Source organism: Mustela nivalis, assembly GCF_964662115.1.
Source record: "Mustela nivalis genome assembly, chromosome: 3".
Taxonomy (NCBI): domain Eukaryota; kingdom Metazoa; phylum Chordata; class Mammalia; order Carnivora; family Mustelidae; genus Mustela; species Mustela nivalis.
Window position 1 is genome coordinate 171,632,626 of NC_139022.1, and position 27,613 is coordinate 171,660,238.

General features: G+C 46.0%; 1 protein-coding gene across 1 annotated transcript in view; it reads left to right on the forward strand.

Annotated features, from left to right (window-relative positions):
• CTNND2 (catenin delta 2) overlaps positions 1-27,613 on the forward strand; it is an 816,172-nt gene that overhangs the window by 510,190 nt on the left and 278,369 nt on the right. Inside the window, exon 7 of the mRNA XM_082723384.1 lies at positions 13,032-13,614. Coding sequence (XP_082579510.1) covers positions 13,032-13,614 — 583 coding nt within the window. The remainder of the gene's footprint in view (positions 1-13,031; positions 13,615-27,613) is intronic.

Genomic DNA, 27,613 nt, shown 5'->3' on the forward strand with positions numbered 1-27,613 from the left:
GTCACCGGGAGATGCTTAGTGTAGGTGACATGGGCGCAAGTGAAGCATACACTGAAAGGTCTCAGTGCATTTCAATTATTAAATGTCTGCCTCAGCGAGGTACTAAAAACCTGAGCACCTTCTTCAAGCAACACTCTTGTCCATCTGTGGTGATGCCAAGCCATAGGGTATGTGACTAAAAGGGAGTGGTAAATAATACATTCCACGGAGCAGAATGGCCTGATCCCTTGTTTTGGTCCAGTATGGGCCCTGGCTCAGGCGATGCATCCGTTTGGATGGAGAATGGAGGTGTGTGGGGCTGGAGAGCAATGGTCCCCAAGTCACGAGGGCAGGTCACACACACAGAGGCGGCCCCTGGATCTCTACTGTTTCCCAGATCCAGGATCACTGTTCTTTAAAAGCACTGGTCCGTTCTACCTCCCTGAAAGAAATGTGAAAGGGTATGTGAGGGAATACCCAAAACTGGTTTTTAATTTATTAGAAAAAAATTGTAGGTACAAGTAAACATGCATTTATCATAAACACAAAATAGTCTTTATTGCTTCTTGACCGAACACTATATGGTGTTTGAAATATTGGGTGTTATTAGCATAGGAAATACCGTCAGATTTTTTTCAATCTATTTTATTAAAAGATGAAATGGAAGCTGTATGATTTCATTCTGTAGGTTTATATTCTTTTTTCTCAAAAGCTCCCTTTTTTTAAAGATTTTTATTATTTATTTATTTGACAGAGAGAGGGAGAGCACAAGTAGGCAGAGAGGCAGGCAGAGAGAGAGAGAGAGAGGGAAGCAGGCTCCCCGCTGAGCAGAGAGCCCGATGCAGGGCTCCATCCCAGGACCTCAAAACCATGACCTGAGCCGAAGGCAGAGGCTTAACCCACTGAGCCACCCAGGTACACCAAAAGCTCCCATTCTTGAAAGGAAATATTTTTCTTCCCATCTATATGGACTCTTTGACCATGATATACTGGTTGTGGCAGAACATACGTGATTTTGAATTCTTTGGAAGCACACAAGTGGGTCATAGCCCTTCATTTCTCCTTGTATCTGGCTATACTTCTAGGTCCAACAGACCACAGGCAGAAATAAATATTTTATATTCAAATGAACCTCTGAAAGCTATGATTTGGGCTTTTACCAGTATTCTAGAACTTCTAAGACATATAAGTAGTAAAACAATAAACAATAAACTTTTTTAAATCTTGAACTCACTTATTACTCATGTTTGGCTTCTTTTTTTTTTCCCATAAATATCTAAGACTCTGGTAATTTGAGTGGAAAACATTGAATCAAATATTTTAAAAATCTGTATTCCCATAGCTGAGCACCATGGAAAATAGAAATGTCAATATAAAATGAAAAATCAGTTAACTTACCAACTCATCTGTGAGCATCTTGTAAGCTCGGTTCATACATAGCTCTGTATGGCTGACTGTTAAAGCAAAGCTTTCTTATACAATGAATAGCTACCATTTATTGAGCATGAAGACGTAACCTGTTTTACATGCATCCTCTTATTCTCCACAACGGGGCCGTATTAGCTTCTACACCTTAGAGATGGGGGGACTCAGGCTCATCACATGTAGAGACGTTGTCCCATGCCATTTTACGGCAGCAGTAGTGAAAATGGGCACAAAATCTTGACTGAGTTGAAGTCTAGTGATTCTGGCCATGTTTCATAGGTTTCCTTTTTACTATTGACTGTTTTAATTGAATTTGTCAGCAGCTCAAACCTATTAACAGGTCTATAAACGTGGGCAAGCAATATGGCGGTTTATCTCCTTCCGTGTGGCAGGAGCTCTTCTTGGAGCTAATCCTGTCATCCGCTAATTAACACGGGAAGAAAACAGTAGAGGCTCAGAAGGACAGGATGGGGCCTCACATTAAAAGTCTGTTTTAAAGTTTAATCAGAAAGTGTAACAAAGTTGTAAACATATCAAAGCTCTGTATTTGAAGGCATCAGAGTTAATAGTTTGGAGACATCTATAAATGTTCACGTTCAAGGTGATAACGTAAGTTCGAGGCGAGAGTGACTGCTGTGTTCGTTTACCATGGCAGGTGATGGGATGGAGAAGTCTGAACCTTTAAAGCGGGGGGTTGTTCCAATCCACTCGATGAACAGGATTGAGGCTGTTGGCGAATATCTAAATACTGTTTATTTTACGAAGTGGTAGATGTCGGTACCGTGATTTACTGTTAGCTTTCACGTGCTACTGGATGAAAGGCACGTTTTATGGAACACCCCATAGGCACTGTGACTTCCCAATAACGTCAGAGAAGGGCTGAGCAAGTAAACCAGTATGTTTCTTCTGCATCTAGCATTGTACCTTGAAAGTAGGGAGGCCGCTTCCCATCCTGGTAACATCTCCTTTGTTCAGATAGATCATCGTGGAACCCCTCTAACTCCAGTGGTTTTGCTGAGCCCCGTGACACGTTCTTTTCAATATTCGGAGTGGTGTGAAAGGTCATTTCTTCAAGGCTGGATTAATTTTTAGAATATCTTGTAGTTAGAAAGCGCCAAAAGGGCTAGGAAAATTCAAATTATTGCCAACCGATGCCAGACCAAGTTAATAAGGTCAATAATCAATCAACACAAAAATATTTCTTTTTTTTTCTTTTTAGTCTAAAAAATATGTGTAATTCTAAAGGAAAGCAAATGGTTTTCTGTCTGGCTCATAAATCATGTCAGAATGCAATTTCAAAGGAGTATCATGCATGTTGAAAGATTCTAATTTCAACTAAAAAATACTCTAGTTTATTCAACATAATAAATATTTGTGGAATAATTATCACCAGGGTCTACAGGAGGCCAATTGCCCTATCATATCTGTCCGCAGGTAAAATTATGAGGCATAGAAGGTGCAATAAAATATTAATTCTTTGCTGTTACCCAAACTAAAATCCTTGAAAGACATTCTCCTCAGACTCTAAGTTGAGTACATAGGGCCGGAAGACACAGAAGGTAAGACTCTTCCCATCAGACCCCAAAGCCTTTTGGGGAAGTAACATGAGACAATTTATGGTTATTCATTCCCCGACCCTGCAAGCTCCGTGCCCCAGCCTCAGATACGCTGTGCAGATCACCCCTCCTTCTCTCCATCCAAGTTAACCTTGGCCTTTCTGTGACTCTTGTGAGGTCCCACAATTAAAGGCGAGCTGTTTTTCCAGGTAGTTCTGTGCCTCTGTGCGTTATTCTTTAATGTATCCAAGATGCTCCCTGTGTTTGTTGCACACCGTGAGCTGTCGTGGGTGCAGGATAAAGAAGTCAAGAAAAGGGACGCGGTCCCCACCCTCAAGGAACCCTAATTCTAGCAGCAGCCATGGAAACTCAGAAAACCGACCCCGGGAATAAGTAAATTACATAGCTCGTCAGAAAGCGATGATGTCTTTGAGGAGGAGATGAGGCAGAACAGGGTAAGGAGGATCCAAGGTGCGGGACTGGGTGTGGCGTGGGGGGCCTTGTCCGGAAGGTAACAGCTGGGAAAGAGCTGAAGGCAGAGAGACAACCAGCGGGTGTGGGGCTGTCCTGGGGACAGTGAATGCAGCGGCTCCTGGATGAGGTGGCCCGGCATGTTGACAGAACATTTTTTTTTTTAAGATTCTATTTATTTATTTGACAGACAGAGATCATAAGCAGGCAGAGAGGCAGGCACAGAGAGAGAGGAGGAAGCAGGCTCCCCGCTGAGCAGAGAGCAGGGCTTGATCCCAGGACCCTGAGATCATGACCTGAGCTGAAGGCAGAGGCTTTACCCCACTGAGCCACCCAGGCGCCCCTGACAGAACATTTTGCAAGGAGGCCAAGGTGGCTAAAGTTGGGCGCAGGAGTTTTCGAAGGGATGGGACTCCCTGTGGGTTATTGTGAGGGTCTTGTCTTTTCCTGGAGGAGGCGCAGCATGGCCTGACTTGGGGGTTGAAAGCATCATTCTGTTCTAGCGGAGGTAACGTCCTAAACTTAGTCACATCGGGGTTTCTTCCCCTCAGATGGCCTCGATGCAGGAGCAGAAAGCAGACCCAGCTGATCTCCACGTGGCAAATAACTGGCCCGGGGTTCCCCAGGTGCTCACCAGGCTCCTCCAGCCCCAGCCTTATTTTGTATTTTCCCGCCGCAGAGGTGGGGGGCGGGGAGCAGACCGAGAAGCCGGCCCCTCTCCAGCCCTGCCTGCTTCTGCTCACATACCATTTCCAAGGGTTGTATGAAATGCCCAATACCAGACTTTAGGCATAGTGGAGCCCCTCGAGAAACGCTGGTCGCTCCCCCTGTGCACACATGCTGTAGTCTCACAGGCACTGCTTCCCGCAAAGCAACCAAATACGTGAGAGATCCGAAAGGGAGCGCCTGTAGGGAGCCCACAGATTCTAAAACCACTCTCGTGTCCTTCAGCAGAATGAAAGTAAGTGTGTGCACATTTATAATCCCAGGAGATGCCTGCTTGTTACCAGAAATGAAGAATTATATGATAATTTTGCAAAATAAAACTGGATAACAGTGGTGAGCCTACAAAAGCGGTAAACTTTTTTAGAAGGAACTTTGCCGTTTCTTTTTGATCTGGCCTACTTTTTGAATGTGGCATTGACTTTTATGTCTTAAAAGTGCTCATTTAAACTATATCATCATTATAAATACATCGTCTGCTCCCTGGTGCTCATGGGTGGGCGTTCGTTGAATTTGGATCATCACTTAAGTGGTGCAGTTTCGTGTCAGGTCATTGTGAAGGTCAAGGTGATGGAGAGTTCTGTGGATGGTGGCTTGGTGGACAGAGATACACATGGTGCAAAGGAGGAACAAATCCCCAATAAACATCTCTGTATTGGCCGTTGAATGGAAAGGGTCATACAGACATGTGGGGTGACAGCGCTCTGGTTTGCTTAATTATGAGCGAAGTTGTTGTTTGTTAACATTTAGGAGCAGTGAAGTCACCAGTGAACTTGGAAAACACAAAATCACAGGAACGTATTTAGTATAGAATATATACTGTACCAAGCATTCAGAGGAGAAATCATGCCATTTTGTATAGTTTTCTTAGCATGTTTGTGGGAAATGGGCAGTTCCTTTGTTTTTAAGATAGCTTTCAGATGACCACTATTAGAAATCCTTTCTGGGGCGCCTGGGTAGCTCAGTGGGTTAAAGCCTCTGCCATTGGCTCAGATCATGATCTCAGGGTCCTGGGATCAAGTCCCGCATTGGGCTCTCTGCTCAGCAGGGAACCTGCTTCCTTTCCTCTCTCTCTGCCTGTCTCTGCCTACTTGTGATCTCTGTCAAATAAGTAAATAAATAATCTTAAAAAAAAAAAAAAAGAAGAAGAAAGAAATCCTTCCTCATTACTCTGCTTTAAAATCCTCCCCCTCCATTTCCTGCTTTCAGTATAAATATCTATAATCTGGCTTCAGTAATTGAAACATCTCTCATGGCAGGGAGGGTATGTGTTTATTGTACTAGAGCAGTTCTTCCTCTAAGCAAATATTTGGCTTCTTAAAGCAAATACTGAATGAACCTCTAGCTGAAATAAAAATTTTCTGTAGTATATTTTTGCTAAAGCTTATTTGGTTTTTTAGAAAAAGTTGCCACCCAGAAATCCCTCCTTATATATTCTTTAAGATAAATTTATATAAGACATGTCCCTGTTTTTGTCTGTTTGTTTTTTCCATTGGTAGAGGATTTTTTTTTTTTTTTTAGAAGGATTTATTTATTTGCTGGGGGAGCTTGTGAGCAGGGGGCAGGAGGAGCAGAGGGAGAGGAAGAGAGAGAATCTCAAGGAGACTCCCCACTGAGCAGGGACCCCCCCCCCTACCCCGCTGCAGGGCTCAATCCCAGGACCCTGAGATCGTGACCTGAGCCGAAATCAAGAGTCAGACACTTAACCTACCGAACCACCCAGGCGCCCCTCCATTGGTAGAGCCTTTTAATGGCCATATGACATCATCTTCTGAATATTTATTGATAATGACCCTAATCATACCTTTATTAAAGGGAGGGCACAGGGTAGGAAAAACCATCCCCCAGGATGTAAAAATCGGAACCACCCGGTTTGTACTAGTGACTGGGAAACCCTGAGAAAATAGGTGCACTGTTACCTCCTTCTCACTGCAGTGAAGGGCTGAGAGGTTTGCAAGTGCCTCTGCTCCCTCCCACTCTCTCTCTAATTGTGGGAGCCTCGTCTGAAAAGAAAGCAGTGCGAGTGGTCTCCATTTTTATCTCAAAGATTATAGCGCTTATGGCCCTTTTAATTGAATTGTTCTCTTCTGGGGAAGGAATTCCATCCAGACTCCTTGGTTTTTCAATTAAGTTTACTTTGCTCTGGGCACTACCTTTCAGTGCTAGTACAAGGTCACTGCCAGGTAAACCCTGCCCTTCTGTCTTCATCCAGCACTGATGACTCCAGGGATGGCCTGAACTGTGAATGGAAGCTGTCTCTTTGTGTTTCATGTTAGTTTTTCCCAAAACCAGTGCTCCTCGGGGAAATTGCTGGACAAGGCTCTTGATTTTATTTGGCTATTTCCAAAATCAAACCTTTCTCACGGCGTAAGGATTTTCTACCTTGGGACTTATTTTAAAGAGTGGCATTCCTTTTAAAGTTAATTTCAAAAGAGAAGATACCAAAACAGGGGAGTGGGGGGTGGGCAATGATTGTCGTGTTCAAGCAAGTACATTTCATCCCAGAGGGTGAGTTCAAGGGCACAAAACTTATCTGGGAATGTAGATCCATTTTGATTGTGTTGTGTTATAGGAGCATTTCAGACAATACCTAAATGAGACTGTTTGGCATTTGGAGGCGTGATTTCTCTTCATTTCCAAGTTGTCAGAATAAAGGACTCTGTCCCCCTGAGTGTGCAGACTCACTCTAGGAAAGTTCTACATGCTCTCAGATGTTTTAACCAACAGCATGTAGCCAGTATTTCTAAATCAGGTTACCAGCTTGTCCTGGTTTAGAAATGTATTTCTTCAAAGATGTCATCTTAAAACCACATCCAGTTTTTCAGTAGTTAAGTACTATCAGGCTTCTTAACTCATCGGACAAATATTCTCCAGTCTTCTCTTTTATTTTCTTAGTTGCATTCCCGGAGACAGCTGCCCAGCCCCTTGCTCACCCAATCAGTGTCACCTCCCCAGTCGCTGGCCTGGACTCGCCCTGTTCCTTCCACAGGACTTCCACGCCTGGCCGGACTCGCCCTGTTGCCTCTGCCTTCCTTGGAAATGCGCTTTCTGGCTTTGCCTCTCGTGGCATTGTTTTTGCTCAGGACCTCCTTAGCCTCCACAACCAGCAATCTCTGCGCCAGGAATGACTAGGCTCACCCGTCTGATGATAATCCCAGGAATATGAAAACGATGAGACAGCTGGAGGGGAACAGACAGCTGACCCCACGTCATCAGGCTCCTTCGGGGAAGCCTCAGGACAGGGTGTCCCGTTGCCCATTCCTGACAGCGTGGGCCTGGCTGCCTGGCATTCTGGGCAAATATTCCTCCTGACCCAGAGTTGGGGGCCTTGCTGACAATCCCGGGAAACTTGGCAGGTCTAAAGGCATCTTCACTAGGGCTGCCCATAAATCATGGACTTGCTTTATAAAATGTGGTGCTTACCACGGTGACACGGCTTACTCATGATCTAAAGTCAAGGTTCCCGAGACAGCCTGAGCTGTCAAGTCTTTTGTTAACTGGCTGCAGCATAGCAGGCCTTCGTTGAGTTGTGATGTTTTTTGTGTTGTTTTTTGGGGGTTGTTTTTGTTTTTGTGGGTTGGTTTTGTTTGTTAGTTGTTGTTTTTGTGTCTGTTTGTTTTTGTCACTGACAGGTCTCCAAAGAATGAACATTAAGTTTCTGAGTTTGGGGCATTTTTTTCCCCCCATGTCGCTCCATGCCCATCTCTGGACAGAAGATAAAATGTGAAGGGATGAGGAAGCAACTGTGCTTGGTGTTGAGACCAAAGCCACGTTCTGGTCCAAGACCACCGTATTTTCAGGGGCTCAGACTTCCAGAAAAGAACAATGTCATAATTGTAGGCCTGAAATTATTCTGTACAAATTATGACATATCACAATTGTACTGTGTTCTGGATCTGCCCCAACTAAAACTTATATGTAAAATTTTAGGCAAATGAAATATCTAATTTATAAGAGCTTTGATAAGCTATATGTATTGTTCATGTCTCCTTTTTTAAAAAAGATTTTTATTTATTTGACAGAGAGAGACAGTGAGTGGGAGCACAGCATGGGGAATGGGAGAGGACGAAACAGGCTTCCCGCTGAGCAGGGAGCCCAGTGTAGGTCCTGGGCTCCCAGGACCCTGGAATTGTGACCTGAGCTGAAGGCAGGCACTTAACGACGAGCCACCCAGGTGCCCCTTCATGTCTCATTTTTTTAAAAATCCCTACTTTTTTTTCTTTTTTTTTTTTACTTGAGATATAATATATATAAAGTATCCATTGGAACTAGAATGTTTCTTTTTTCTCTTGATACATTTCTACAATGAGAAGTAAGGAAGGAAAGACATTTAGCTTACACCAAAGTCAGCCTATTGGAAACTATTTAATCAAAGTGTTTACTTGACAATGTTCTACTTCCTTGTTAATTTCACATAGGTGAGTGTCCCATTTTGGAGGGGTTAGGAAAAACAAAGTAGCCCTTTGTGTGGGTCTGTTCACAGAGCTGAGAATGAAAATACCAACAGAAATTGTCCTTCTCCGCATCTGGGTGGCTCAGTGGTTTAAGCCTCTGCCTTCGGCTCAGGTCATGATCTCAGGGTCCTGGGATCGAGCCCCGCATCGGGCTCTCTGCTCGGCATGGAGCCTGCTTCCTTCTCTCTCTGCCTGCCTCTCTGCCTACTTGTGATCTCTGTCTGTCAAATAAATAAATAAAATCTTAAAAAAAGAAAAAAGAATTTGTCCTTCTCAAAGGACAAGAGTATTAGGGGGCGATCTGCTCCAAATATGTAGGAATTTTTATATTATTTTAAGGGTCCCATCATAAAAAGATTATTTCACTTCTTATTGCATTGCCAGATATCCTTAGGGAAGAAGGTATATAGTAATTAGTTTTTGGTTGATGTTGTTGTTTTTGTTTTGTTTTGTTTTGTTTAAGTTTTGGAACTCTACCTTTAAAATTAGACTTACAGTTTTACAGTGTTAACATACTTTTAAGGTAGAATTGAGCTTCTATGACAGTGGGTGACATTTTATCCATGTTAAAATCTGTTTATATTCTTTTTAACCCAATGACCTAGGTAGTAATAAGCCTAGGACTGAGGCATGGATTTTGTATCCTTAACTAGTTAAGAGTTGCTAAATAAAATTACATAATGGAACAAAACAAACACAAGAGTGGAAACAAGCTCCCAAAAGAGTACTCCTTTTGTCCAACTGAAGCAGTAATAACAGAATTCTCTTTGTAACCAAAGAATAGTTCCTGGGCCTTTATGACTCCATCCGAAGGGAGCCTAACACCCCTATGTTATTTACTATAAACAGCAAAGGAGCTTATATGACAGTCCAGTAAGGTGGCCCAGCCGCTATTGAAGTTCAAATTAATTAAAATATGTGTTAAAATCCAATGCCATTTTAAGTACCCAGTAGGGTCCTGTGTCTACTGGCTACCATACTGGGCAGTGCAGATATAAAACACTTCGAACAATCTTAAAGAGCTTGTAAAAATTTTTATTTCTTGTGTCTTAATTTTTTTCATGTAAAAAATGGCAAAATGTCACCAAGATCCTACAATATTTAAAAGATTTCTGAACTGGCTGCTAGAGCCTGTCAAAATACCGGGAGCCGATATGGCAGTTCTCAAAGCTTCCACAGCATTGGGGGCTATTAAGGACTCTTTGGAGACAATAATATTTGGCATTTAGCGCTCCTGAGACTAAGTGTTCTAACAGACTGAAAGGGAAATTAAATGTGTGCCAAGGTTGTTCGGCGGTTTTCCTAGGACCCCCATCATTCTAATGTTTAAATCTTAGAGTTCTACATGGCATTGCTTTAATTTATATTATATATATATACTTTAGTATAGTTTAGTATTTGTATACTGATACACATACTAATAAGTATACTTTAGTATTTGTTGTATTAGAAATCATGCAACTTGGTAATGGCATCATTAATGTCACATAGGGTTATTATGAATGGTCCATTTCCAAGCCATTAACACAAAATATTTGTCCCGTTATAAGCAGGGGACTCTCCTTAGAGCCTCTGGGGTTCTCTCTCCTCCTTCTGCTCCTGCGGGAAAGGTTTAGAGAAACTTCCTATCGTAGGCTTTTCTGCTACTTGTCAGCTGGGTTTTGCACAGCGGAATGTAGCTCAGGCCCCAGGAGAGCTTCAGGAAAAAAGTGAAGGAAGAAGATCCCTGTCTGTTGCTATAGTGGTGGTTCTCCGTCACCCACATCCGCCTCCCTGGGGAGGTTGTTAGAAACTCAGGCTCTCGGGCTCGCTCCAGACCCCTGCATCAGATCTAGATCTTCTAGACCGGGGCTTTAAACTAGCAACCACCTTCAGAATTGTTAAAACAGCCCTTGGGCCCCTGTCCCAGAGCCTCCGATTCAGTTAGGGTGGCCTGGTGCTGACTGTGGTGGGACCACACTCGGAAAACCAGTGCTCTAGGGAGAACTTGTTCGCCTATGTGGTTGCACATGGGAATCACCTGGAGAGCTTCCTAAAAGCCTGCTGCTGAGTCCCACCTCCAGAGATTGAGTAAATGGCTAAGGTATATCTTGGATACTGAGATTTTTTTTTTTAAAAAGCTCCCCACTCATGATAATACACAGTCAGGTTCGAGAAGCCTGGCCTGCGCATTTCTTGCTCAGAACTTCTACTGGGGTGGAAGCAGCATTGGAAGTAAGCAGCTCCCTTCTGACGACTCTGGCAGATGCCAGAAGATATCTCAGGGCTCAGGAGGAGCTCACAGGTTCTATCAAGCTTCTCCACCCATATAATCCTCACATAAACCCAGCCCCATTGCCAAAGACTTGGGACCAGCCTTATTAACTGTTTCTTTATTCTGCAAATATCCGTGGCACCTCTACCATGAATCAGGCCTTACTGTCGTGTCTGGAGACACCTTAGTGAACAAAGCTTTGGTATTTCCATTTTCCTTTCACTCCTAATGTTAAATTCAAACTAATTGCTTCAGTGGTGTTAAAGGGAAACTAGAGCTGGACAGTAAAGTGGTGAACACAGATTTTATTCAGGGGGAAAAAAAAATCCCTAGTAGAAGAAAAGAGACTTCAGTAATGAACTAGGCTCTATCCTTACTTCAACAAGGAAAAGTGGGATTTGTGGCCAAGGGGCAGGGTAGAATCAATGGGGAGAAAATTGCTAAGAGGAAACATCTGGGCAGGGGGCTCTGATTAAATCTGTGTCACAGGATTCTTGCTGAGAAGGCACCTGATAGTTGGGGCGGGTGGAGGGGGCACGAGGAACCAGGTGGGACCTACAGGGTGATCCCCCAGCAGAGCACAGGGGCCTCTGGGTAAACCGACTCAGCGGGATTCTTGCTAAAACCAGGTAACTCAGAGATGAGCACAGAAACTCCCCAAACCAGGGGCTAATGGAGTAGAGAGTTCAAAGGAGCATGACTAGAGAAAATCTTTGTCAGTGCACTTATATAAAATATACACAAATAGGTAGAATACACATGTCCCATACAATGCATACAACATGCACACGCACAGCCTTTCGACACTCTACCTCCTCTTATCCCACTGCCCTTAATAAAGGATTTTTATTTTACTCGACTAACTCCCTTGGATCTTCCCATGAACCAGGCATCCAGATAACATTTGGAATGCGCTGTGTGTGCTGATGGCGGTGCCCAGGCTGTTCGTTTGCCAATGGTCATTCCAAAACGGGTGGAGAGGCAGCGCTGAAACTTTTAATGGACGGCATCTGTTGCGTCTCTCGCCCCCTTCCCGCCACCTGACCCACTGCCTCCTTCCCACTCCGTTCCCACCCCTAATTTCAAAACCTTCCTTCCCAGTTTCTCTCTCTCAGCGCCCAATCCTACCCGCTTTTCACACCAGCCTGCTCTCAAAAACCTTTCTGCTCCTCCGGGAAAGCCTGGAAGACCCCAGACCTCCTGCCCAGGAGTGGCTGACAAAGCCGTGTTTTCATTCGGATGCAAATTTGTCTCTGGACAAGATTCAAGGAAAGTGCTTTCCCCTCCAGCCGCCTCTCCAGTCCACGCCAGCCCTTCTTGTCTTTTGTGTTCTTGTAAATAAATGAGAGGCAACTGGCTTTCAGTTTGAAGACACAGCTGCAGGGGGCTCTTAAAAGCCAGCTAGAGAGAGAGAGAGATGCCGAAAGATTTGTTGCCCACCGTTAAAATCTAGAAAAGGGAAGCTTTTTTAGTCTTTTATTTGCAATTGCTCTGATTCCTCTAGAAATGCCTTTTTTTTTTTTTTTTAAATAATTTAGGACCAAGGGTATTTATTTTCACTTGGTATTTTTCCCTCCTTTTAACCTTTCTGGTCCAAAAAGAAGAATCACCACGACAATAGCAACAGAATAAACTCTGGGAAGTAGGTTATTCTTGATGTTCTCCAGATAAGTATGCAACTTAGCCCATTTTGGAGGTCGACACTGTATCCAGTGACATGACCGTGGGGGTGGGGCGGGGGATTTGGCGCCTCGAAGTCTCATGAGAACGAGCGGATCCTGACTGCCTTCAAGCACATCCCCATGGCCCGAGGGGTGGCCTTTTAAAACCTTGAGGTGCCTATTGCGATGCCTCTGCTAGTCCAGAAACGCCTTAGAACACTGTCCCGCTCCCAGACGTGATTCCCGCGCCGCCGTCGCCGGCCCGGGCCGGCCAGGGGTCCCTCCTGGCGGAAGAGCCCGGGCGCGGCGAGAAGGTCGCGGGGCCGCCTTGTCCTGCGTCCCGCTCCCGCGCGCGGTGCCGCCGAGCGCCCGAGGTGCCCCCCAACCCCGGCCTGGGGGGCGGGGGCGGCGGCGCGGGGAAAGGTTGCGGGGGGCGGAGAGGGGAGGAGGCGGGGGGCTTTGCTTCCCGCTGGCTGAGCGCGCGTGTCCTCTCCTCTCCCGCGCACAGGGCACCACGAGCCGCGCGGCGCACCTGGCGGGGCCCGAGCCCGCGCCGCCGCCGCCGCCGCCGCCGCGGGAGCCGTTCGCGCCCAGCCTGGGCAGCGCCTTCCACCTGCCCGACGCGCCGCCCGCCGCCGCCGCCGCCGCCGCCGCCGCCGCCGCCGCGCTCTACTACTCCAGCTCCACGCTGCCCGCGCCGCCGCGCGGGGGCTCCCCGCTGGCCGCGCCGCAGGGCGGCTCGCCCACCAAGCTGCAGCGCGGCGGCTCGGCCCCCGAGGGCGCCGCCTACGCCGCGCCGCGCGGCTCCTCGCCCAAGCAGTCGCCCAGCCGCCTGGCCAAGTCCTACAGCACCAGCTCGCCCATCAACATCGTCGTGTCCTCGGCCGGCCTGTCCCCGATCCGCGTGACCTCGCCCCCCACCGTGCAGTCCACCATCTCCTCCTCGCCCATCCACCAGCTGAGCTCCACCATCGGCACGTACGCCACCCTGTCGCCCACCAAGCGCCTGGTCCACGCGTCCGAGCAGTACAGCAAGCACTCGCAGGAGCTGTATGCCACGGCCACCCTCCAGAGGCCGGGCAGCCTGGCAGGTAACCCGCTCGCCGGGCACTTTGCGCGGCTTCGCCCGCGGGGGCGGGGGGAGGAGGCGGGGGCGGGGGGGGGGGGACGCGACCGGGGCGCTCCGCAGGGGAGCGTGCGGGACGCGGCGGGCCGCGGGCCCAGAGCCGCTCTCGAGCTGGGCGTGTCTGCGGGCCGGGGTGCGGCATCCGCGGGACGTGGGGAGAGCCAGGGCGTCCCCAGGCTACGTTAGTGTCTAGACTAAAACATGCCCGTTACTTCTTGGGAAGTAACGCAGTCTCCAACTAACGGCTCTGCGCCTCTCAGTCTTTCTCTCGTGCCCCAATCCGAAGTCTAAGACATCCATAAAATTAAGTCAAGTGTAACAAAGACCCACGCAGACCTGTTGATGATATCCAGAAGAAGAGCAAAGCAAATAAAAACTGCAGAATCTCTGTGATCACCTGCAGTTACCCACATGCCACTGTAGAAAAATGGGCGAGTTTCCCCAAAGCAGCCATTCAGTTTACATAGATTTGCAGAGTAGTGAAAAAGTAACCAACGATTCATTGCCTTGAATTGGTACTACTTTGTTATGGCTCTAATTTCTTCAAAATTTTTAAAAATATTTTGTCTAAATTTAGTTACTGGGAGAAGCAAAGGACTCCCCCCATACCCGTTGCATTTACATAGTTTCCAACAAGGGGGGAAAGTAACCATGAGGAAGTCCTTGAACTTGTTACCTGCTTACTAAGGGAAAAGGGGTTGGGCTGGGCTGCCTTTGTGATAAGAAACCTGCTTTTCTCTGCCAGTTGGGAAGAGGTGACATTTCTGTGGTCCTTATGACCATCAAACACCAGGCTGTGCTGGGGATTCTCTGCTGGTATCACCATCTGCTGCGCTCAAGCAAGCCACTGTGATTGAAAGACTAATGTTTTGTCTCCTCAAGCACCTGACAACGAACCCAGATTTATTGTTGATTTTTTTTTCCTCTTATGAAAGTATTTGGTAATTGTGTCACTCTAGTAACAGATGCTGTGCTCATATGTTTCCTTTCTTGACATAAATAGATGACTGAAGATAAATAGGATTTAAAAAAAAAAAAAAAGGAACTTGTTGCATACAAGAGGCAGGTGTCCAAAGGCTGCTGTAATTCAGCAGAGTAATTGCCAGTGTGGACCGGCGTGTTGTAACAGGATGCAGGCTGGAATTCCACTGCCGCCAAATTAAGCTAGCCGTGTTTTACTGAAATGGAAATATTCTCTCTCAGACAGAGTTTTGGAGGTAGCTGATCATTAATGCCGACCCAGGGGCTGAACCAAAGTTAAGGACTGGGGATTAGCAGTCTGGATGGCACAGGTGGCTAGGAGCCACGCAGGGAAACTTTGTGTATGTAAGTTTGGAAGCTCTGTTTCATACACTTGTAAAATAAGTTACTAGATCAGGCAAGGAGTGGGGAGCCAACCTCAGAGCTTGTAGGGGACTGAAACCGCCCTCCTTGCCCTTCTCAGTGGCCACAGGGGGCAGATCCTGAGTCCCAGAGGGCCCTGTGGCTTGCCAACAGCCATTTCATTTCCTGCGCAAACCTGGGGAAAGAAACCGAGAGTTTAGCTTCCAGCTCTTTCCCCTGCTGATTATATGTCCTCACCACGTGCTTGCTCCCCTCGATTGTCTTTGTGCAAATACGGAGTATGGGTCTGTTGGAGGGTTTGGGGAGTGTGAATGGGCCGGAAGGAAAGCCTCACTGCTCTTTACAGCACTGAATTTGGGAAGAGGTTTTAAAAGTAAATATGTGGTGAAAATCACTTACCCTCTGTAAAATCTTGAATGAGTGTTTGAGAGTTTGATGTCAGGGGGTGTGTGTTTGGGGATAGAAAGGTGCTGGCCAGAGAGAGGAGCACTTCCCCGAGCTCCCCACAATTCCTTGTGCCTTCTCTTGTCTCTGCACTTTCAGGCGTTCCTCAGATTTTCTGACCATATTTCATCATGCGACCTGGTAGGGAAAAAAAAAAATCACCGTGCCATGGAGGATTCTTAATTTTAGAGCTACAATGAACGCTTTAATGTTTGAGTTATTTGTTCCAAATGCATGCTTTTAAATATGCATTTAAAGGTTTTTCTCATGCAAATTGCTGCTGATGGTTTTTGAGTTTAAAATTACTCTGTAACTCCGCATAAATTCTTGAGTGGCAGAAGATCCTATTGCCCCTTTAGAAATTAGAAAACAATGGCCCAGGAAAGGCATGGGGACAGACTCTAACATTTGCAAGAAATCCGGAAGAGTGGAGCTTGGGGCCCCGCCCCGAATCTGTGTGCCTGATACCATTCCAGGCATCGGAAAGGTCGGGGCCACCTAGTTTGCTAATCGAAAGCACGATTGAAGTCAAGGTTGAAAAATAGCTTCTGGGTGTTCGGGGTTGTGATTTTGGAGATTGGTCACTGATAACTACAAAGTACAAATATGGGCTAGAAAGTGACTTTCACTATTGAATGAGTTCGTTCATTTAATAACAATTTAGCACCTCTTGCGTTCCGGCACTGATGCAGACCCTGGGGATACGGCAGTGACCGATACCAACCCAACTGCTTGGCCTCATTTCAAATAGAGAAGACAGAAAATCAGCAAGATAAGTAGTTTTGGTAGAGCGGCCAGGGAACGCTGTAATGAGGAGGTGACTTTTGAGTCCGTCATGAAGGAAGTGAGGGAGCTGACCATATTAATACCTGGGGAACCGCATGCTGAACAGAAGGACTAGCAAGTTCGAAGGCTGGTAAAGGCAGGCTATGTTGATATGTTTGCAGAAGAGCAAAGAGTCCAGTGGGGGTGGATCAGACAGAAGGAGGGCAAAGAAGTGACGTGCGGTCAGCCAGCCGAGCCGCCGGGTGGGAGTGAGAGGGAGAGCCTCGAAGTCTTGTTGAGGACGGGAGGTGGCCGGCTGTGCCGAGTCCGCGGGAGCCATTGAGGACCTGAGCAGCCGAGTGACACAAGCTGACTTCGTTTCTAACAGCGTCTCTCAGGCTGCTGTGGAGAATCCATTGTAAGGGAGGAGAGCAGAAGCCAGATTACCAGTAGGGGGTTATGGCAGGAAATGTAAGCAGGAGAGAATTATGACTTGGGTCGGGATGGTACCAAGGGAGGTTATAAAAAGTAGTATTCGGCCTCATATATACAGTAGAGCTGACCAGATTGTCTCACAGGCTAGACTGTCTCACAGACCCAACACCCAGAGCAGAGTCCCTGTGGGCTGAGGTGGGGCCTGCTAGAGGATGTAGTTGGATGAGAGGCGGGGCTGGTAAGTGAAGATCTTGGTTTTGAACACGGGCTGTCTGTCCAACACACTCAAAATACACGTGAACTTAGACAACTGGATTCGTAGGTCAGAGTTCAGGGGAGAAGCCCAGGCAAGAGACTGACACGAGGGAGCCGGAAGCAGGTGGATGGTATTGAAGACCATGGAGCTGCAGGAGATCGCCCAGGCAGAAAGCGTAGAGAGAAGAGGTCCACGGACCCAACTGACTGGCCCCACAAATGCAAAGGTCTGGGACTTGAGAAGGAGGCAGCAAAAGTAAGAGAGAAGCTGAAGTGTAGGTCAGTGTCATTTCTGAGAAGCCAAGAGAAGAGTGTCTCGGGGCAGAAGATCAGGATACTATGTTGAGTGTGATTAAGAAGTCAAGGCAAAGGAAGACTGTTCAGTGACTTTGTGGAAGAGTTTCAGTGAAGGATGGTGGGGGAGTCCTCCCGGATGGGGAATGGGGGGTGGGGATGGGGGATGGGGCAATCCTCCCAGATGGGGGATGGGGTGGGGGCTGGTCCACAAAACAGGGGGAAGAGGAAAGCTAGAGACTAAAAAAATGTGCATACTCTTTTTCCAAGCAGTTTTTATTGCTTAGCTACAATCCTCTCCAGAGATTCAAGGTTCTATCTGAAGATTTCAAACCATCAGTCGTAGGGGCACTTGGTAAAGAACATTCCCTGCCATTTTCCACTAGATCTTCCCAGTGGCCAAACTTTATAAAGTGTGGGCAGAAATCTGGGAGTTCCAGCTCTTGGAAAACACCAAACTCAGATTAATCCTAGAAAAGTGTGCTTTCTCAGCTGTTAGGTCATCAGGATGTGAAGACGTCTTAAAATATTTTCTTTCTACCTCCTTCTCTTCCTCCTTGGTATGTCTTTTCATCATACAATGGTGCCCGAGTAGAAACCCCTCTCTGCCTTGTCCAGGGTGTGCATAACACACCCTCTTGCAGTTTTTCTGCCATCTGGGGGGGTCAGAGTAGTATCTATTTGTCTAATTTAGACATAAATAATGTAACATGTAGAAGGTACTAGCATATTACCGGCCTCAGTAAAAGTCAATTCGTTTCATTTAATAATACCGCCATACTAACTTGGGGGTTACCGCCATACTAACTTGGGTGTGTACCAAAGAAGTCCTTCATTTTTGCTTCAGACACTGAGATCGTTGAGTCTGAGAACATATCCGTGTCTGTGTTGGACAGACAGAGATGGGTGACAGATCATCTTTGCCCTCAACAGACCTGGTTTCAGAACAGATACATGAATGGACAGTCTTACCCCCCATGCTGAGATGCGGTTCTGGGGGAACCTCCTGCAGGGACATCTTACAGTGGTGTCAGATGTGGGCTGTGGACGCCTCCTTGACGTGGTAGCTCCAGGGCTGAGTGGTGTAGACGGAACTAGTGCGGAATGGTAGCTGGAGTCAAGTCCAAGAGTAGAGAAGGTGGGGGGGGGGTGAGAAGGGGGTGGGTAGAGAGTTCCAGCAGATCAGAGTTTCCTGTGCCAGAAATGGATGGTAGAGGTCATGGGGGAAAGGGTGCAGGGGAGGGGGAAAGAGTGGAGAGTAGAGGAGATGAGTAGAGTAGTAAAAGGCGTGTAATTGGGTCCCTCCCTCAGACAGCTGACATGATCCTGTTTGCACGTTAAAAATTCCATTCTGGGGACTGAGTGGAGGGTAGATTTACAAAAAGCAGGCAGGGAAACACTTGGGAAGGCATTGGAGTAGCCCATCCCTGCTCCTGGGGCTAGTTGTAGAAATTCCTCCTGCCCCACCCCCCAACCCCTCCACACACCTGTTTCGCAATGTGGCTGTTCAACTGGTAGGGGAAGAAAGCTAAATAAACGCATAACTAGTTCTTACATTTCTCCCTCGACAGATAGGTTGCTTAATTTTTTTTTTTCTTTTTGAGAGTTTAAGAGTTAAATTTATTCCCTTTGGGGATGATGAATAAAAGTATGTTTTTAAAAACCCTATACTGCCGTATAAGGCCTTTGCTACATGCCAGGCATTGTGTCGGACACTTTGCAAACTGTATCTCATGTGGTTTCCAACAGCTTAAGGAGGAAGGTGTGATTTTTGCCGCATCCTACAGATTTGGAAACTGAGGCTTTTCAGTGAGAAATTCCTTGCCTGGAGTTACTTGGCTTCGAAGTGAGGGGGATGTGATTTGAACCTAGATCACTTTGAGTCCAGCTTCTCTAAACTCTTAAGCATGCATGATACAGGGGTAGAGGCAGTATATTTTGTTATCAAAGAGAAACACCAAGAATATTGAAATACAGTGCCAGTTTTTAACTTATTTAAGTAACTAGCGACTTTGAAGAAAGCAAAAAATATCTCAACAATGTGTCAATATCCCGTTCAATATGACTTTACCAGTACATATTTTTTTGTTCTCTTTTGTAAAGGAAACAGCGTGAGCCTTTCATTTTCTGCTTTGGAGTAAAACTAATCCTATTAGAAGGAGAAATCTGAGTTGTAAATACATATTAAAGTTAAGTCAAACCTCAGATGCTTATTTTCAGGCAAAAAATGAGATGAATTAAAGGCAAATTCTTAACCAATGATTACAGTCAAAATTGGCTTCATAGGGACAAGAGTTTGATCAAGGCACGTCCATCTCTGACCTCTGCCAAGTGGACTTAAACTGAGTATTTAGAGTATCACATACTACATAGAGATCCCAAATGCCACATATTTGGTGATTTCCACTCCATTCTTCGGCTTGTTAATGATGCCGGGTGCACCTGTTGTAAGAAAGGGAGAAGCCCTACCCAATTCCATGTAAAAGCTTTGCAGGTTCTGCTGTCAGGTTTCAGAGGAAACTGGAATTCTACCCAAATAATAAGCAAGTTTGTTTAACACACAACCCTGGGGGCGTGGGCCGAATGCAGCACAGTGTCTGGTGGCCGCTGCTCCTTTCAGTTGCATTTCCCGGAGGTGATCTTTCCCTGATAGTGGACAGTCACTCCATCAGTTTTCGTGAACTTTCTGCTTACCTGTAAGTAAAACAAAAATTTTTAGTTTAGATTTAGTCATTTGAATGTGATCAGCCTGTGATATAAGTCAACACTTTAATCTTCTTTCAGGAGCTGCAAAGGCTAATTTTCAACCAGTACTTTCTGGGGGGGTGGGATTGGAAATAGACCTCCCTGGGGTCTCCTCCCCAGTCTCAGAAGTTCTAGGGCATTCCCTGCTGGCCATGCCCCTCAGGCCCAGCTTCTTCCTCAGAAGTTCTGGATCTCCAAGCTCAGCCCCAGTCCCGGCTGTGTTCTAGACGAGCACATAATAGAGTCTCTCTCCTGCCTCCCAACCATCCTCCCCTGCCTCTGCCAACAAAGTGATTGTTCCCCAGCTGTTTGGCCTTTAGAGTTCTGGAACCTGCTTTTACAAGCAAGGAACTCACACCCCAGTGGTCTCGTGGAAGCCCACTGTTTCCACGCTTTCCCTCGGAGAGCACGGAGACAAAAATGTCTTCAGCCAATGTCCTCCATCTTCCTAGAGCCCAGGATGGACAGAAATGGTGATCAGACAGTCTTCATAAAGTCACTCTTGTTTTGGCGTCTGATTTCCGACCTCTCTACGTCCACACCAAACTGGCAGCAAGGGATACGATCATTAGCATCCCATTATAACAAGTTAGTGGCTGGACCTGGAACTAAGTGTTTGGGATGCTGGGTGGCCCAGAAGGCCTACCTGATGGCTTTTCTTTTGATGCACAGAAACTAATACTTCCCTTCCCTTCCTACCCCATGGCAGCCTTGTTTGTTAAAGTGGGGCCAACAGGTCTTTTTTGGACCTTTGTAGGAAAGTGACAACTTTATGTAGAATTCTAACAAAGCCTTTCCAGTATCAGCGACACTTATATGACTTTGATCATGCTTTAATTTAACTAGGAAAGTATAAATTAAAAAATGAGGCTGAGTCTTGGACAGTGGTTCAGGATGGCACACTGTGTCCATGCATTGGGCTCCCCTCTGTCCAGACCCTCAGAAAAAAAAAAAAAAAAAAAAAAAAGTAAAGAAAAGTACAAAATTGCAATGGGTAAGCCCTAAGAGAGACAAAAACACAGAGGCCAGCAGGCCATAAATTTTCTAGAAAGCAAAATAGACAGGAGTGATGAGCAATTAAAACATGGGATTTTCTCCCAAGAATCAGCTCTGCCATCATGGCGGTCTTCTGTGAGTTCTTAGACGGGCTCAGTTGTCAGAGTTGAGCTGGGATCTGGGGAGAGACATGGGGCTAAAGATGGAAAGATTCACCGGAAGTCGGTGCTTGACCCAACTTGAAGTCAGCTTCTTCCTCCCACTCACATATCCTCTCTGCTACCAAGATGGCGACCCTGCGGCCAGTGCTTATTCCAAGAGGAAGCACAAGCGTGGTCTCCTGAAGAAACTGGACAAACTGGGAAAGTTGGGCTCTGGCTTGGCTGCGGGTGGCCTGGATGAAGTTTGTATTACACAGGCACGTAGGCAGTGTGCTGGAAGAAGCCTGCGCTGCCCTTCACCCTCTCATGCTCAAGGAAGGATGCCAACCCTCCCTGTCATGAATTCTAACTCAGGGTTGTTTAGTGGGGAATACTTCCACTTACGTTGTAGTAGGAAAAACAATGGCCTGGTTTTTCTTTCTCAAATATGATAAATTAGTAGGGATTACTGAGGAGTTGGGAAGAATTAGTGACATGAAAAAAAAAGAAATAGGAAAATGAACCACCTCTCAGAAGAAACACATAATTTACAGAATAAAAGAGATTAAAGGAAACAAGGAAAAACTTTAGAATCGGTACTGAGAAGGATTTAAGAAGATTTTGTGTTTGTTAAATAAGAACTGGCTGAGGCATGAGAGGATCAAAGAACAAGAAAATCTTGATAGGCTGCAAAAATATCGCTTCCCAAATAAAACCTTTGATAGAACGAGTGGGGAAATAGTCAAGGAAATGGAGTCCTCAGAAGGTAGCCATATAGGGAAGGAGACAGAAGATCTGAGAGTAATGCAAGGATCATGTGCACGAGACACAGTCAAGAATCTAACACTGGAGCCCCAGAAAGAGAATGGAGGGAAGCAGGCTACCCAAGAAGTAACATGGCCACCGTTCCTCAGGGCCGAGGGACCTGTACCTTCATAGGAAATGCTCTCCTGCTCAGAATAGGACATTTTCCCATTCTATGCCATGAAATGTCAAAGCCCCAGCATAAGCACCCTAAGGCCCCTGGAAGCAAATGGAACAGATGCCCCCTCCAGATTTGCATTAGCAACACTGTGGAGGTGTAGGGGTAAAGACCAAGCAGGTGATGCCCTCAAAGTTCTGAGCGAAAGTTATTTTTAACCTGAAATCTATACCTAGATTTACCCATCTAAATTATCCACCTAAAGGCAGAATCAAAGATTTTCAGTCTTGCTGGTACCGATAAAATGGATTTCCTATGCCCCTTTCCTAGAAAGTTGCAGCATTCGGTGGCCGTGTCCCAGGTGAAATAAGGGCATAAAGCGCGAGAGCACGGTGCCCAGGAACCCGTGCCTGCTGACCAGCAGGGTGGCGCGGAGAAGTCTCGGGGGGGGGCCAGGGGGGGACATAGCTGGGCAGGAAGCTCGCAACAAGGAAAGGTGGGACCTGCCACGTACATGTTGACGGTTGTGAATGTTGGCCTAAGTCCCAAAGAGTCTGGGTAATTTTCTGAGGGCTGAACGAGTAAAAGAATGAGGAAGAATAATGAGTATAATTGCAGATGAGGGAGGAAGAATTGTTCATGCATTGCTTTGGGTTCTGCAAATCCAGGAGGCGATGGTTAAGAGCATCGTTGAGGCCAGGTAGACGTGTGTGTGTCTGCCTGGTTACTAGTTGGTTCCATCAGTTACCTTAGAGAGTTTAGTTCAGTTCAACAAGTCTTTCCTGAGCGCCTGTTTTGTGCTGAGTGTTCTAGGTGGTGGACACATGTCTGTAAACAACAGAGGCCAAAGGCCCTGTCCTCTTGGAGATATGGTCTACTGGGGTCAGATATCCTATAGTATAAAGAGTCATGGGGAAAAAGAGTAGGGATGTCGGAGGGTTGGGCAGGTAGGAAGCTCTCCATGATAGGGTATATTGAGCAAACCCTTGAAACAATGAGATAGGAACCTCTGTGCGTATCTGGGGAGGAATGGCCCAGGCAGAGGGAACAGCTAGTGCAAAGGTCCTGAGGTGAAACCATGCTTGGCCTGTTTGGGGAACAAAATGGGCCCTCTCTGAGATTGTGTATCCTTCAGTGGGGATAACAGTACTGTGACAATTACACAAGACATCACAAGGATCATATAAGATGGAACACTTCCTACCACTTGTTCATTAACGCGCCCACATTAAAGGACTTCGTGGATTTTAACTATTGTTACTGTGGACAACCATGGCACCAGCCAAGCTCTACTGGAATGTCAGATGTAAATAAGATGGAAGTGATCATTTCAGGGGTCTTTTAGGACTGGAAGGAGGGTGGGAGTGCCATTAGTTCCAGAGTAGTTTATAATGCTATGTCGTTGTGATACGAGCTAGGGGAGAGGCCCAAGGCCTGGAGCACATCCTGAAAGGCACATCCTGATGGGGAGATCAGGAAAGGAAACAATTCTTGGTGGAGGCAGCATCTGAGGTTGGGCTGAACAGAACACCGCTGTGACAGATGCAAACACAAGAGACCTATAGCTTGGGAGGGTCGGGTCTCAGTTATGAATGAACTGCCCAGTGGTGCATGAGTCCTGGTGGCTTTAAGGTCAGGCTTGGGCACTGACGGCATGCCGGCTGCACGCTGTCCAGGGTCTGCTCTCCTGCATTCCCTCGGAGAAGGTCTGACCCCATTGGGGAGGCATTGGGGAGCTAGTGACAGCTTTCCTGAGAAGGATTTCTTTATCCCACTTTAAAAAAGTTTTTTTTATCATTTTTATGAAAATTTTATTTCTCTATCTATCTATTTGAAAGAGAAAAAGCATGAGCAGGAGGAAGGGCAGAGGGAGGAGCAGACTCTCCGCTGAGCAGGAACGTGATGCTGGACTTGACCCCAGGACTCTGAGATCATGACCTGAGCCAAAGGCGGCTGCTTAACTGACTGAGCTGCCCAGGGGCCCTCACTTTTTTTTTTTTTTTTTTAAATAAGGGGTCATGAGATATTTTTTGAAAGTATAAATTATCTGGAAGGCCCTGTAAGCTTCTTTTCGCTTAAGGTCAAGGATCCCAGAAGCCTGCACGTGGACATTTGAGACATTGATTGGAGGCAGGGTGAGGGTGTGGGGGACGTTTGAAGAGAAGCAGATTAAAATGGGACCAGTTCTGCTCCCCCCACCTCTGAAATGGACCAACGCATGGGCAATTCCCTTCTCCCTCTTTGCGAGCCGGGCCAGGCTATGTGCCACCAGAAGCTTTGCTGGTCCTGATCCCTGAGAGTCCGTCTCGTTTCCTCAGCGCTGCAGATCCGAGAGGTGGCAAGCAGAAACGGTGTCTACCGGGCAGCTGCCTTGAGATATACTGTGCCATCAGGGAGGGGAACGACAGAACGTGAGGAGACTATGTGTGGAGACGCACACAGAGTAATTAGGTCTGGAAGCCAGAAACAGGTGTACCGGCCGCTCTTGGCCACGCCCACCGTGCTTTCCCGGCCCGGTCCCCAGGACTCAGCCGTGGGGAGAGCCTGGCGGATGTCCCACCCGGGGTGAGGGGCTTCTCCTGCTCTCCAGGCTCCGTGCTGCTGAACTTCAAGTCAGCAGGACAATGGAGGTAAAATATTCATTGATTCCTCCTTTTAGGTTCCAAGTGTCAGTTAACTTGAGCAAACGGACATCCGTGCTCGCCACTCACCTCACATGGGAGCACCGGTTGGATGGTGCATGTTAACGGAGAGGTCTACCTTAATAAACACGATGCTTTTCAATATTTATTTTCTTTTTATCTAAGCAACCGGGATTATGTGGAGACCAGCTATTTTAGTAGATGTACAAATAGCCTTAAATAATTAATGACTTAAACATCTCTCAAAACGCAGTCAGTTTGCGGCCAAGGCTACATCAAAATCCCTCCTGCCACTGTATTTAACTAAGGTGCATTTTGCGGTTGTTAAGAATTTGCCCCGTATTTACTTCATGTATATATGTTCTAATATCTACCATTTTTGCTAATCATATTTTGCATATTAAAAGTAGGAAAAAAATTAGTATTTATATACTTATATATTTACATACTATAAATACTCTTATGTATTTATAGATACATGTAACATTTTGCATTTCTTGTGGAATAACTAACAGGAAATATCTGGAATCTCTAACGCCTGATCCCAAACGGGTCTGTATGATTGTGGTGCTGGGTGTTGCCGAAGAACTGATTTTGACATGAAGCAGAAAATCCCCTGAATTATCTTGCAGTCCAGGCAGAGCGTTTGAATCGTGGGCATATGGGCTCTCCGAGGGAAGCTAATGAGACCCCTGCATATTTCAGAACTCCTCAGCAAGCCTCTTCTAGTAGGTATTCAACAAATACATTTCTCAAGATTTTAGTTTTAAGTGACCTCTCCACCCAACGTGGGGCTTGAACTTACAACCCCAAGATCAAGGATCATGTGCTCTACTGACTGAGCCCCCCCAGGAACCCTTCCACAGATATTTCTGACTGACCACTGTCCGGTGCAAGGGTTACATCCCACTGCTAACCGGAAGTCGTCCTTAGCATAGAGAGGAGCACAGAGGTTCCAAGTTCTCAGAATGAGTGAGCGTTAAAAACGTACCAACAGCTGCCAGGGAGACTCAGTTCAGTGCCTCTCAAACATCTTTAAGATAAAGTGTTTCCTCATCTCTGAGCTTCCCAACTCTTTAGGAAGTGGCTTCCTGGATCTTTTAGGCTGTGGTTGCTGCCTTCACAGAGGCAAGGACAGCATTCTGTGGAATGTCACAGGCCGACCTATAGAGCAAACAGCTCTGTACATGGCTCACGAGAAGAGATCATAAAAACCGATTATGCCTATTCTGTGGGGTCTGTGTACTGAGGACCTGGCTAGGATCCTGCGGTTAGAGAAACTTGGCAGCAAAGGGAACCCAAAGAAAACTATTAATTATTTTGGTTGAGTAGACTTTAGTGGTCCCTCAGATTTCTGCTTGCTCTGTAACTATCTTTAAATAAATCTGATAGCGTTGATTTTTGTCCTGTTGGGCTTCCTAGATGGTGTCTGGGCACACAGGTGCTGTGCATTACAGAGGTCCTTTGCCCACAATGAATCTCAGATGTTGTCTGCATTTCCTGGTGTTTCTGACTTCAGCCTTTGAGCTCCCCTAGAATGGACTGACAATGCGATAAAGTCAAAACCTCCTTTACAAGATAAGCTTCCCTTTAATAGCTGATGCAGAAAAGGGGAGTCTGTATACTTTTCTCTTTAGAATGAAGAAAATACACACACACACACACACACACACACACAGGTACTCGGGTCTTATGCTCATACGCTCAGCTGGTTAGAAGCATATCATACTACGGTCCCTCCGTGACTGAGCCAATTAGTTGGTCATTGTTGACATGACCACACACAGCCCCCGTCACCTTGACAGCCTTCTAGCAAATACGTAGTATTTGTTTTGCACTGCATGAGTCAACACAGATCGATTTCTTTGCTGGGAAAGCATTACCTACATCACTACCGAGCCATACGAATTGGTGGTGCAGTTGTAACTTCTTTGGATAAAGAGAGAATGGGTGAGAAATAGGTTGGGAGAATTATAACTACACAGAGGTCTCATCAGAGTTGCCTTGTATGGGGGAATTAATTTTTTAATAAATGGAATGGTATTCCAGTGATAATTGTGCATATAGAATGTAGTTACTGATTAGATTCTAAAACACACAATTATTAAAGCCTTTAACCAGAAAAGAATCAAGGAAAATTTTTAATCCTCCTAAAAACTATTTATTACACAACAGAACGTCTCTTCTCAGACTCTCTTCTTACATGCCAAATATTATGTCAAGTAAAATGATGAAAATTAAAGTGTTGATTCAAGGGATTTAAAAAATGTAAATATAGAGCATGAGTAATCTGTGAAGCAGTCTACTTGCACCCCCCCACACCCATAAATTATGTTGAAAGTCAATGGTATCTTCTTCTGGAATTATCAGCAGAGCCTCTTTGTGGGTTAGTCAGATACATAAAGGAGTAGGAGAATGATACAGGGAGAATACATTTTTTAACTTTGCATTATAAGAGCTAAATAATCTCTGGAAAGGAATTTGTACAGCCTCTCTGTGCTATAGCTAATTCAATCTGATTTAAAAAAAAAAAAAAAAAAAAGACCTGAGTTTGAGATGCTGAGATGCTAAACACCTTCGTTCATGTACATTACAAAATATTTAAACCACTTAATGAAGACAACTACTTAAGCCCACTTTTGTCTGATAAAGCCTTTCTCCTTGTCTGTGCATTGAGAGTTCCTCCTGTGCCCTTCGATGGGCACATACAACAAACAATGAAAACTCTGCTTCAGTTCTGAAGACTTGTGGTCTTTAGAAGCCAAAGTTAGTCTGTCTGTCCTGCTTTGCATCTCGACAAAAAAAAGATGGGTCAGGAGCACCTTGTTTTGGCTCCTTTCCATGGAAATATCCGTCGTTACCCATAGTAATTAGGTCCTGAAGCCAGACCACAGATGTACTGTTCGTGTATTGCACTGATGGGGTATTGAGAAGCAGCTGTCGAGAAATAAAATGACACTCATTGAATTTTATCTGCCTTGT